At 38.5% G+C, this 13,953-nt stretch overlaps 1 protein-coding gene across 2 annotated transcripts in view; it reads right to left on the minus strand.

Moving 5' to 3' along the window:
- The window catches only part of adgb (androglobin), a 225,479-nt gene that overhangs the window by 21,345 nt on the left and 190,181 nt on the right, over positions 1-13,953 (minus strand). For both annotated transcript variants that reach the window (XM_051924853.1, XM_051924852.1), the window contains exon 31: positions 7,025-7,180. In XM_051924853.1, the coding sequence (XP_051780813.1) occupies positions 7,025-7,180 (156 nt within the window). The remainder of the gene's footprint in view (positions 1-7,024; positions 7,181-13,953) is intronic.

A 13,953-nucleotide genomic window follows, 5' to 3' on the forward strand; every position in this document is an offset into this window, starting at 1 on the left:
AGAATGTTAATATTAGGAGTGAAATGACTAGTGCATTGTTAAACTTAGCTTAAGCATATACTGTATAATTATAATTTTTGAGAATACACAATTGATATGTCTTGTGGATTATATGGCCTGGGTTCATGAACTGTGTCTGTAAGGTTTGCACATTTCCTCTGGATGTATGTCATTGCACATGACATATAATTTGTGATTCTAAATTGTCCATGCAAAAGAAAGATTTGGTCTTATAGTGGTTTAGCAGGTTGGTTCCTGCCTTGCACCCACTGCTGCCAAGATATGCTGTTACCCTTTGGAATCCTAAAATTGAATAAGCAGGTTGAGAATGTTATATGCAAGACAATACCTATACCTATGTATAGCAGTTAATACATTTTTGTAAAAAAAAAAAAAAAACAATCACAAAACGTGTAAGCTTTACCCAGTTATTTTTGACTTATCTATAAGTCACTTACAAGTTTTGTCATATGTAAACCTCTATTTGTTCAGACCATGCTTTTCATTACAAGGTCATGCATAGCTTCCTGCCTATTATGGCAACATTAACAAATGGTAGGGTAAAAACCTTAAAAAGGATGTCAGTCATATACAGGGTGTCAAACACAACTCCTCACTATCATACTAGATTTTGAAATTGAAGGAATTTCCATTTGTGCGGAGGCTTAAAGAGCTGATCATTCATACATTTACAGTACTTTGTTATTGGATATGCTCCTGCATTCAGTCACAATTTAAAATTGACACTTAAATTGCAGATGAATGAACTGTGGCGGTGGGTGTTTTGTCATATTAGTGCTTCAAGTCTGAAGAAACATAGACTGAGAAAGTATGGGAATGACATATTTGGACAACTTAATTGTTGTTAATCAAACCCTGCTTCATAGCCTGAATGGTCTCCTCTTGTTTGGATAATTCCATGTTAAATCGTCACACTTTTGGACCTCATCGTCACAGATTTTAACCAAACTTGGCAAGCTGATTTGGTCATATGAGTAAAACATGGGAATGAAATGTCTTGGATCAATATTAAGGGAGAAATAAAGTTAACAGAGTTAAAACTGATTTCATATGACTTTGTTTGGCAATATCCCCTTAAATATAAGCTGCACAGAAATGATTCTCATATCATTTTAAATCTCTTTCCCAAGTCTATATTTTGCTATCCCGAAAAGGAAAAGTTACTATGTTATGATTGAGTAGCAAAAAAAAAAGCTATATTTTAAAATTGGTCAATTTTTTACTAAATCTAGTTTATAATGTCATGAACAGAAAACAGAACATTTGGTCTTTGGCTTTTGAGTCTTTGCTGATATATATGTAATTATTTATAGGTGTAATAATTGGACATGGAAATACCCATTTGTTAAATTTATGTTTTTCTTGAATGTGGTTGCAGGTATTTAAATCTTTTGTATTTCATTATTCTAGAATAAGTTTTCCGCAGTTTCTAACTACTAAAATTCACATTGTGTTTTTAAGAAAATGTAAACATTTCTTTGGAGAGCTGACAGAGAAGTGTTCCTCATCAGACTGTGCTTTAGCAGTAACACAAGGCTTAGCAGACCCAATGATTAAAGATTTCAAGAAAAGCATTTTGTAAGTAAATGACAAGATGTTGTACGTTATATTGTTTTCCAATGCACTGGAGGACATAGAGTATCTGTGCCTCTAAGTGGACATACAGTGTTTTCCATTCAAAAATGGCACTATCCATGGAGTTCAGGATTCATGTCAGAATCTGCATTTAGCTGCCATAGCCAAAACTATACAAAAATAGCCCCTTGTATGATTGTGCATCATGTTTGGATAATCAGAGAAGTTAATCAAAAACAAAGAGAACAATCATTTTGTTACTGAAACCAGTACTTGAGCCCCCTCTAATGGAAAAGAAATACAAGCGTCACTTAGACTTAAATGGCTAGCATTCATTTATAAATTCAAACATTTAATGAATATATTACATTTAATTCAATTTTACATGAAAGGTAATATGCACTAATTAAGAGCTTTGTGTAATTAAAAATGTAGGTCAGCATAAAATACAATAGATAGAGCAGACCTTAAGTCACTTAATGCAGGTTATTACAGAAAGTGCTTCACTTACAGGACAGCGCGGACTTGGAGAGGCTTTGAGAGACAAGCACAGCAGAGATGTCAAGTAGTCGGAGTGGAAAATTACAAGTGAATACGCACTTTGAAAAACGTTCATGCTTTTGAGTAAGGATTAAAAGTTCACTACAAGTTACAAGAATAAAATTTTAGCCATTCAGTATGTATTCTAATAAATATATGAAAAAAGGAAAAGGTAAAGTATGTGAAAAATGTGTTCCTCAAAGTTGATTAGATATTAAAATGAGAAGTTTAAAGAGAAATCTTACAAATCAAAATTTAGAAAAAGCATTGTATAACTCAGAGAATAAGAAGCCTTAGTGGCTACTGTTATTTGTCAAAAAAAAGATTTATAAATTGAAGAAAGGCAACATTCATACCCAAATATAATAATTGCGCAGACCATCAAAGATGGGAACACTGTCAGTCACACAAATAAAATTGACCGTACTCTAAATCTACAACATTTATAACTATAGATGTACACTGATGGGCAGCACACTGTTTGGAACTGCAGGGTCCACATGACGAGGGGACCATTGTTTCATTCCTGGTCAGTCACTGTGTGCATTCCCCTTGTGCGTTCCTTTTTTTTGTCAAGCATGCTTGGTTACCTGGTGTTTAATTTTAGACCCATTAGGGCCATGTGCACGGGTGGATGTGCATTCTGTGTCGGCTAGGTTCATGGCATGTGCCTGGAAATACAAGGGTATGCTCCGACTCTCATTGACTCTGCATGGAGAAGGCAGCTATGACTGCAGGGAATCCTCAATAAACCTATGATTTAATTTTTTGTGGGTGCTCACAGCAGTATCCCTGTTCTCTCTGTTTGTGGAGCTACATTTTTGTTTCTTTCACAATGGAAAGAAAGTTTGACAAGAACATGTTATTTGATGTGTGGTACTGCAATAGTATTAATTTACTTTGAATTTTTACATGTGCGACCTATCTAAAGTGGGTTGAAATCGAAGCAATCAACATAGACCATTGCGTATTCAGTGTTAACGTTTGCAGAGCACTATTTATTGATGCTTATGTTGTATTGCATGTAGCAATAAAAATGCACTGCATTTTTCATTCCAACAGATGGCACATCAGAAACAGCACTGCTTTTACGAATCCCAAATCAATTGGCATACTGTATGATAGAGACAAATCAACCAGTCACACACACAGAAGCACAGACACGTATCAAGGTAGATGTTTTCTGCCCAGGCTCTATTATGCTTCATTCTGTCTAATGACTGTGTCTCCTCTCTGCAAATGCATTAAAAATGTTCTTTTCAGTTACTGCCTACAGTCTGAGAAAGAAGCTGTCCCTCACCATATGAACTCTTATTAGTCTACTAACATGTCACTGTGCCAAGTTACCGTAAGCTCTCATCCTAAAGGCTGGTCATAGAAAGGGTTATGCATCAAGGTCTGGAGTTTGGTGACACCATGGAGAATTCATGTTCAACAACTCAAAAAGCATGATGTCATCCTGGTATCACACAGGATCTAGTATGTTTTCATTTTTATAAATCTTTTTTCTATTTTTGAAACATTACTCCATAAATAATGTTATTGATTTTGTTTTTGTCCTGTCACTTATTATTTTTAATGAACATCTTATTTAAAGTATTGTTTTATGTTAATATTTGTTATTTTTGTGCTTTACACTCTTAAAATAGAGCTCCTCAATGTTGCAGCTAAGGGCCGTCCTCTGGACTTTATATTGGGCTGAGCTGGATCAGTTCCTAGGTGGGACATTATCTTATACTACTGTTCATTGACTCTCCTTATTTTTTTGGATTCATTCTTGTAAGGTCACCTTTTGGTTCTGTTTTGTGGCTTAATGAACTTGTGCTTTGTTTCTGCACTTTACCTTTTGGATTTTTTGTTTACGTAGATGTTAGCCTGTTTTACTTTTTGCTCTGAAGTTATTTTTGAAAATACATATTAAAGCATATTTTAGATGTTGTAGACCAGGGTTTTTCAGATCTACTCTTCAGAGCGTGGAAGGACCGGGTGAGAGTATTTTTTGGGACAGTTTCTCCTCCGGGCCAACAGAAGGCAGCCCCCCTGGTTTCATGGGTGCTCAATCCTGTTGGAACCCGTGACCACCACCAGGGGGTGTATGGACCTTTCCAGGGCCTTATTTGGCCACACTTCTGCCACACCCAGAAGTGTGACTGGAAGAAGCTCGGACTCCAGGTGCCCTATAAAAAGGGGTCAGTCCCACCATTCAGCGGCTAGGAGTGGAGGCAGAAGGACTCGCGGTGAGAAGGGACTATGGTGGTGTGTTGTGTCGTGTCATAGTGCTGGTGGTTGTGCACTTTTATTATAAATAAACACAGGTGGTGAGTTGAACCTGTGTCCTGCCTGTCTGTGTCCGGGTTAGGGTGGCGTCACACTGTATTCACCATCTTTCCAAATGCCGTTTTGTTTTGGTGATGGGTGGCACTATCTTTTGCTTTTTGCATTGCTTGTTTCTACAGGGTTTTCCCCATAATGCACATGGGCTGAACTGCTTGCAAAAAAATAGTCACTGGTATCTGAGACTGGACCAAACCTAATGAATTATCTACTGTGAAATTTTGATTACTGGTTACTTCAATCTAAGCTCTGCCTTTTATGATTTTGCTTTGGTTTTCGGTTTTGACCTTTGCTTTTCTGTTTGACTTTCTTGTAATCCTCACTCTTTTTAAATTAGACTGGTTGCCTTTTTTGCAGTTAGTACAAGGTGTGAATAAGCATAGGGAACTAAATTTTCTCCCTCCTGTGTTATTCAGTGCAATCTTCTCCGTTTCTGTCTTTGATCAACATCTGCTCAAAACATAACCCTTCATAAGCTGATAAACTGTAAAAGGTAACAAGTGTACTTCATTTGTTCTGTTGTGTAAATATACAAAATCATTTTACCATTTACATTTATTTACAATAAATTTATTTAGCACATACCGGACCATGTGATAACACCCTTTAATCATCTATTCCTGCCTCCAAAACAAAGTAAGAAAATAAAGAAGGCATTTTTTTTTTTTTTTTGTTTTTTCTGTCCACCCTGGCCATCGGACCTTACTCCTTTTTATGTTAACTAAGGTTGTCTTATTTTAATTTCTTATTTGTCTTTTATTCTTCTTTTCTTCATTATGTAAAGCACTTTGAGCTACTTTTTGTATGAAAATGTGCTATATAAATAAATGTTGTTGTTGTTGTTGTAAACAGACACACTTAAACATTTTGTTTCTGAGCTTTCTTTAAATTTACGCAAGAAATTCCTCTTTAGAATATATGGAAACATTGTACTCAAAATCAATTTAAACCATAATAATGCTGAATTTTGATATGAAAATTACAGATCAATAATAGAAAACATGCTAAATTGTCAATGGCAGATTTAGATTTGTTATAATGTAGAACTACCACACAACCAATGGGTAAATCTTTAGATAATTAAAAGTGAACCCATGGCAAATCAATGCAATACTAAATGTGCACAATATATTTCCATATGATTTTTTATGTATTTGTATACTGAGCCATAAAACATTGCACATCAAGATGATGAGTGAGATTTCCAGATAGATCACAGAGTATTCACTGCAATTTATTGAGTTTAAAGATTTAAAAGATGGGTATAATTGTTGAGAAATAATGCAGTCAAATCCTGTGGATGTTGGAAGGAAATCCAACTCAGTCAATAAAGATTAATACTGGATGATGTCTAGTATACTTTAGGATTTAAAGCAAAATGTTTTATTAATTTGAAGGTTATGTCAGTAAAATAATCACTAAATCAAACAAGGGATAATAAAACTAAGGATGAATATATCTTCATTAAAATAATCACTAAATCAAGCAAGGGAAATAAAACTAAGGATGAATATATCTTCATCCCAAATACTGAGATAGGTATGGACTTTGGATGTGTATTTTAACTGATCAATGCACTAAGATCAAGTCCAAGGAGGTTATGTTCAACCTTTATAATGCACTGGTGAGGCCTCGTCTTGAGTACTGTGTGTAGTTTTGAACTCTATGCTACAAAAAGGACATAGCAGCGCTAGAAAAGGTCCAGAGAAGAGCGATTAAGCCGAGTCGAGGGCAACAGGGGATGAATTATGAGGAAAGATTAAAAAAGCTGAGCCTATACAGTTTAAGCAAAAGAAGATTAAGAGATGACATAATGGAAATGTTTAAAACTATTAAGGAAATTAGTACAGTGGATCAAGACTCTTATTTTAAAATGAGTTCATCAAGAACACGTGGGCACAGTTGGAAAATTGTTAAAGGTAAATTTTGCACAAACATTAGGAAGATTTTCTTTACACAGAAAGCCATAGACAGAGGGAATAAGCTACCAAGTAGAGTGGTAGACAGTAAGACTTTGATATTATTTTGGAAAAATTAAGTAGATAGGACTGGTGAGCTTTGTTAGGCTGAATGGCCTGCTCTCATCATGATTGTTTTAGAATATACAGTTGTTGAGAATAATGTGTAAGCACATTATAAATTAACAGAACTTGGAATGAAGACAGGCTTTAAATATCAAGAAAAACAACATTCACATGTTTCATTATGTTCATACTTCTTCATGGAGTCGGCTACACGTATTTATTTTGCATGACACAATTTTACTTCTTTTAGAAAGCTAGAAATTATCACCTATTGTGCTCAAGATCTGAGGTTCATGGTTACCTTGAGAACATCATGAGCATAAAAAACTTTCAAAAAAAATTTAAAAGTGTTCAGGGTTTATATGATTTCCATAAAAGGTTGGCTTCCATTGGCTGAATTCATTTGCTGACAAATAGCCCTTTATTTTCTTTCATTAGGTAGGCAGATTATTAAATTATCATGCTGTTTATGGCAATAAATTAAATTAATTACATTAATTACAATGTATTTACTCTAGCATGCCAGTTACCTTCATAGCTCTCCCTGGTTCAGCAGATTCCCACGCTTGTTTCATATTTCTAATTTCATTGGCACGTTCAGTATCTTTTTTTAATTGAATTTTATCTGTATCACCTTGTCCACTCACAACACGTAAAGTCCAAAAGGGCATATTGACATCAAGAGCCTGAAATAATGAGAGAAATAGTAAAGCACTTCTAAATAAACATGTGACTTAGATTTTCAATGTAGAATAGTTTATTCCACTGCAACAAATGTGAAAGGACATCTTAATTTCAGACCTTAGTAACATTTTAGTAAAAAAATCTATCTATAGTGCATCTGGAAAGTATTCACAGCGCATCACTTTTTCCACATTTTGTTATGTTACAGCCTTATTCCAGAATGGATTAAATTCATTTTTTTCCTCAGAATTCTACACACAACACCCCATAATGACAGCATGAAAAATGTTTGAGATTTTTGCAAATTTATTAAAAATAAAAAAATTGAGAAAGCACATGTACATAAGTATTCACAGCCTTTGCCATGAAGCTCGAAATTGAGCTCAGGTGCATCCTGTTTCCCCTGATCATCCTTGAGATGTTTCTGCAGCTTAATTGGAGTCCACCTGTGGTAAATTCAGCTGATTGGACATGATTTGGAAAGGCACACACCTGTCTATATAAGGTCCCACAGTTGACAGTTCATGTCAGAGCACAAAGCAAGCATGAAGGCACAAATCTGGGGAAGGTTACAGAAAAATTTCTGCTGCTTTGAAGGTCCCAATGAGCACAGTGGCCTCCATCATCCGTAAGTGGAAGAAGTTTGAAACCACCAGGACTCTTCCTAGAGCTGGCCGGCCATCTAAACAGCGATCAGGGGAGAAGGGCCTTAGTCAGGGAGGTGACCAAGAACCCGATGATCACTCTGTCAGAGCTCCAGAGGTCCTCTGTGGAGAGAGGAGAACCTTCCAGAAGGACAACCATCTCTGTAGCAATCCACCAATCAGGCCTGTATGGTAGAGTGGCCAGACGGAAGCCACTCCTTAGTAAAAGGCACATGGCAGCCCGCCTGGAGTTTGCCAAAAGGCACCTGAAGGACTCTCAGACCATGAGAAAGAAAATTATCTGGTCTGATGAGACAGATTGAACTGTTTGGTGTGAATGCCAGGCGTCACGTTTGGAGGAAACCAGGCACCGCTCATCACCAGGCCAATACCATCCCTACAGTGAAGCATGGTGGTGGCAGCATCATGCTGTGGGGATGTTTTTCAGCTGCAGGGACTGGGAGACTAGTCAGGATAAAGGGAAAGATGACTGCAGCAATGTACAGAGACATCCTGGATGAAAACCTGCTCCAGAGCGCTCTTGACCTCAGACTGGGGCGACGGTTCATCTTTCAGCAGGACAACGACCCTAAGCACACAGCCAAGATATCAAAGGAGTGGCTTCAGGACAACTCTGTGAATGTCCTTGAGTGGCCCAGCCAGAGCCCAGACTTGAATCCAATTGAACATCTCTGGAGAGATCTTAAAATGGCTGTGCACCGACACTTCCCATCCAACCTGATGGAGCTTGAGAGGTGCTGCAAAGAGGAATGGGCGAAACTGGCCAAGGATAGGTGTGCCAAGCTTGTGGCATCATATTCAAAAAGATTTGAGGCTGTAATTGCTGCCAAAGGTGCATCGACAAAGTATTGAGCATAGGCTGTGAATACTTATGTACATGTGATTTTTCAGTTTTTTTATTTTTAGTAAATTTGCAAAAACCTCAAGTAAACTTTTTTCACGTTGTCATTATGGGGTGTTGTGTGTAGAATTCTGAGGAAAAAAATTAATTTAATCCATTTTGGAATAAGGCTGTAACATAACAAAATGTGGAAAAAGTGATGCGCTGTGAATACTTTCCGGATGCACTGTATCTATCTATCTACACACTGTAACTATATATACTGTATATATAGTTGACAATAAGTCTTTTTAAATTAAGTTAGATAGATAGATTTCCCCAAGGAGAAATTCAGCTTTAGAAGGTCTTATGTCAAAATCTTATCTTAATAATAAAAACTGATATGTTTTTAACATGGCATGATGCCACTAGCCAGGATGCTTTTTTTAAAAAAAAAAAAAGAAAAAAAAATACTTAATTAAATTTAATTGAACTCTTAACTATTATTAACTCAAGTACAGACCTCTGCTTGATCTGTGATCAAAGCGCTGCCAATCACTTTGCATTACCAATTCAATGTGACCAAGTATCCATAGCTCAGTTATTTGTACTGTTTATTACTTGTCATATCTGATGCACCACATAATGCCTTACATCAAACATTCATTGATTTATTAATTTTTAATTCAGAACACTTACACATTCTTCTACAAGTATATGATGGTCAGTACAATTTTCTACGCTGTGGTTTGCTGGGCTGGTAACATCACTTCATGAGAGACCCACCGAGCTATTTAAAAGGCCTGACTTAGTTAAGGGACATACTTTGGAACTTCTGGAGGTAGTAGCAAAAGAAAGTTAAAACAAACCTGAGTGACATTATACTAATGCTGCACATCCTCTCTCTGACACACTATGTGGCGGTCCAGGTTAGCTCCATGCTCCCTTATTGTTTCTGGGAGCCTCTTCGACCTATAATTGTCGACAGTCATAGACCGACATGAGCTGGGCAAATGAGGACACATACATGCAGCAAGGGGTAGGTGCAAAAGTGCTCATGGCTTTTATTAAAACTAATCCCCAAAAAAAATCAAAAAGTGTTCAAACAAATAGTGCGGTGTAACCAATCAATTTGTCAATAAATAAATAAATAATACACAAAAACCAGTATCCATGCAGAGGTTCAATATCCATAATAAATATATCCATAAAAATGAGTTTAATTATCAGAGACAGTTCTTTTTTCCTAAAAAATGGCCTCCCATACTTCCTTCTAAATTCAATGTCTCCTCTGCTTACCCCACCCAGGATCCTGCAGCAGAAGAGATGCCCAACACACACTGCCAGACACTTGGCATCTTCAGGAGACACCGCAAACCGGGCAACTCCTACTCCCTAGCAGTGCTCAATAGGAGTGCCCTTTTTCAGTCCCAGGCTCATCACCCTGTCCCCGATCACCTGCCTTCATCCAGTTTTAATATGAGTTCTCTCTCAATCCTGCCTCTCAGTCTTTCTTCTTTCTGTTCTGCTTTTCTTTAACCTCCATTCCTCTCTGTCTTTCTGATCGGTTCTCTTCTTTCTTCTCTGCTGTGGAAGCTCCTCTTTACCTCTCCTGCCGGATTGGGTGCAGGTGTGACACTTCATCCACTCTGAGGTGTGAATGCGGCACCCAACTGATCTGCTTTTGCATGTGAGTGTGTGATCATTCTGCAATCAACCTCAGAGCAGTGCCGTCATGCACACAGCCGCCCCCACTCTGAGCCTGAACGCTACCGGGTCCTGATTATTTAAAATTTGCCCTACACCACGGACCACTTATCACACACTAACATTGAGTACTTTCAGTCAACGACTCATTATGCAGAATTGTGTCAGACAACATTATTGGGTCTCCTTTATACCTACAGCAATATGTTTGCATAAAGCTACACTGGGACAGGGACTGCCAAGTCAGAAGTTTTCTTTCTTTTTAATTTTCAGTTCTGGTGTGTGTTTTCAGAAGACAATGGATGTGTGTATACACACACATCTGTCTATCTATCTATCTATCTATCTATCCCTCTCTCTCACAGTATCATGTACTATATTGTGGCTGCATGTTTCTCATTCTCATTCCCCCATAGTGTAATAAGAAACACCTCTGGGGATCTTTTCTGTCTGCTGTTTTCGGGCAGTTCGAAATTTCCTCCTGATGTCCCATTCAGTCTAATACAGTTACTTTAAAACATATAATATAATAAATATTATGCTAATCTGTTGTCTCATATAGTACTTTAGTTGGTATCTTTGAATTTTATGTTTTTGCTGCAGCATGCTTTTGAATTTCTCTTGGGTGATTAATAAAGTATATCTAATCTAACCTAGTCAATGGGTATCTAATGTTTTAGATAATAATCAAATATAGACACTTGCGTTGTTAGTAATTTAATTTTTATGGACTCTGAACAATTAGTAATATGAAAGACCTCTAACTTTTTGATAATTGTGGCTTAATTTTGGGTTTGATGTTGTTCTATTCATCTTTCTGGCCTTCTGCCTCTCTCATCATGTACTTTCCTTTTGCATTTTCCTGTTAGAAGTAGACTTCATCTCCTGGGGACTCATGTATAAACAGTGTTTATGCAAAAAAAGTTTTGCGTACTCCCATTTCCACACTCACATCCCAATGTATTGAAACTAAAGTTGGCGTAATGCCACACACATTCTCACGGAAGCACAACCCATTGCGTACGCATGTTTCCACCCATTTTTGCAAACTGGCCGCACCCAGCATGAATGCAGTGCTACAGTTCCTGTACACTACACTTTGATATCCTTCTGCTGTGAAACATTCAGACCTGTCATTGTTTACACATGTCTTAAACAACTATTATCATACACTGATAATTTCTGTATTATCTGTATCTATTATTTATTTATATTACATATTTATTGACTATATTTATGTATCTAGGTACATAATACCATACATTGCATCAATCTTGTCTTTGCACAATGTCTTGTCTGTTTGTGTTTTAATTTTTAATTTTAATTTTAATTCTATTTTTAATTTAAGTTTAATTTTTTATTTGCACTTCATGTTGTTATGCTGTAGACCCTGAGCTTCACAATTACATCTCTCTGTATACTTGTATATGGATGAGATGACAATAAAGTTCACTTTGACTTTGGTTTCCCTTTCTTTTTTATATTCACATCCATGACGTGGGCTTTATCAAATACACTGAAATTAAGTGCATATCGTTTACAAATTTAAGGCAGCTGATTGTAATCAACCTGTAACAATATAATGGTGCACGGAATGGCAAAGCTATTCCAAAAAGCACAGCTGCTTTAGCGTTGTTACTCTCAGTGCACCACTCAGAGTATTTTAACCCACTGTATCTGAGTGTGGAGTCACAGCTGCAAAGCAGCTCATCGGAAGACTCTATGTTGGATTGTGTCAAGAGCGCAGAGGATTATTGGGATACAGCTTCCAGCTCTGGAGGACATTTATAGCACACACTGTTAAAGGAAAGTGACCAGCATCTGCATGCATTCCACTCAGCCATTTGCACAGTATATTTGAACTTCTATATTCGGCCAACTCTTCAGAGCCTCTTCTGCAGGGACATCAAGACCCAAGAAACAGTTTCATCCCAAGAGCTATAAACGCACTCAATCATTCCATCAAGTGCACCCAGTAGAACTGTTTGTACTTACAAGTACAATTACCTCACTGTAAACAGTTGTAATATTGCACAACCTCAGCTACTTTATGAACCATTTGCACTATCTACATTTTATCATTTTATAGGAAAATAAGTTTATGGAGGATTTGCATATTGAATCTCATTGTACCATACAATGACAATAAAGGAATTCAATTCAAAGCGCTATCCTCTTGGTGCTGTGTGCTGTTAGAATACTAGAATGTATACTTGATATAATTTTTCATATGAAATGCATTCAAGTATGCATATTACATTATACACATAAATTGTTAACTTAATTTAAATAATTTATATTGTTAATAATTAAACATGTGGGGATGTGGTGGCACAGCGGTAGTGATGAGCTGACAACCCATTCAGGGATTGTTCCTGCTTCTCACTGTATGCTTGCTGGGACTGGTGCGACCCTGGATGGATAGATGGATGGAATAATTAAACATGTATTACAAAAATTTTTCAATGCTCCTTAAAAGTTTTGGAGAATCAGCATTCTAAGTTTACAACTGGTTTGACATTTATTACAGAGCATATATGGTGAAGACTGGTTACATGGAAAAAGAAAATGGAAGGACAGGAACTGGGGTGTGGCACGCGGCTGGGGGTGGTACCCAGCCGGGACGCCCAGAAGGACAGGAGGAGGGCTCATGCCTCCTCCGGACTGCCAAGGAGCGTCCTTATGCCTGGAGGACTTGGGACCTCAGCACTTCCACCACACTAGGAAGGGCTGGGGGGAAGAAGGAAAAAGAGACACCCGGAGTGCTTCCGGAAAGACAGCCGGCACTTCCGCCACACAGGGGTGTGTCAAAGGAAGATTGCCGGGAACCACCTGGAGCACATCCGGGTGACTATAAATGGGGCCGCCTCCCTCCTATCAATGAGCTGGAGTCGGGAGCAGGAGCAGGACAAAGCTCCTGGAGAGAGAGTAGAGGTGGCCCAGGGACAAGGCGAGAAAAGGCCCAGGAGAAGGGAGACTGGGGCTAGAGCACTGTGAGTTGTGCGGGACTGTGATAATACTTGTGTTGTGTGGACGACAATAAAAGGTTTTTGCATAAAGATGCAGTGTCGGTCTGATGGTGTCCAGGCAAGTCTCACATTGGCGAGCCGGGTAGGAGTTGCTGCCTGTTCCAAGGCGGAGGACTTCTATGTTAACAAATTTTATGAGAGCTGTCCGGCACCTCAGTCCACCACACACACATGCCGCATGGATGCGGCCCGCACACGCACTGCAGACGGCTCGCGGACCACCCAGAGGCCGCGAGAGATTCGCCACCGCATCGTCTCCCACCCGAGGGGGATTGGAGGAGTGACCCGTGTGCTGTGGATTTACCAGCGGTCGCTGTTCCCGTGAGAATCGGGGTCGGCACAGCCACGGATATGACTGGCAACCTTCGCAATAGTCCGACAGACGGGATCCAGGAGGTAAGTCCCAGGGCTGACGCCAGTCGACTCGCGAGGGTCGGCGGGGCAGTGGCCAGTGTTTGCCTTTCAGCTGGGGGCTTCCTGGATTCGCGTCGCCAGTCAGGCTGTGTCAACCTGCACTACGGGAATGGAGCAGCGACGCTGGACGTAACGGAGGA

Source organism: Erpetoichthys calabaricus, chromosome 3 (genome assembly GCF_900747795.2).
Source record: "Erpetoichthys calabaricus chromosome 3, fErpCal1.3, whole genome shotgun sequence".
In the NCBI taxonomy this organism is placed as follows: domain Eukaryota; kingdom Metazoa; phylum Chordata; class Cladistia; order Polypteriformes; family Polypteridae; genus Erpetoichthys; species Erpetoichthys calabaricus.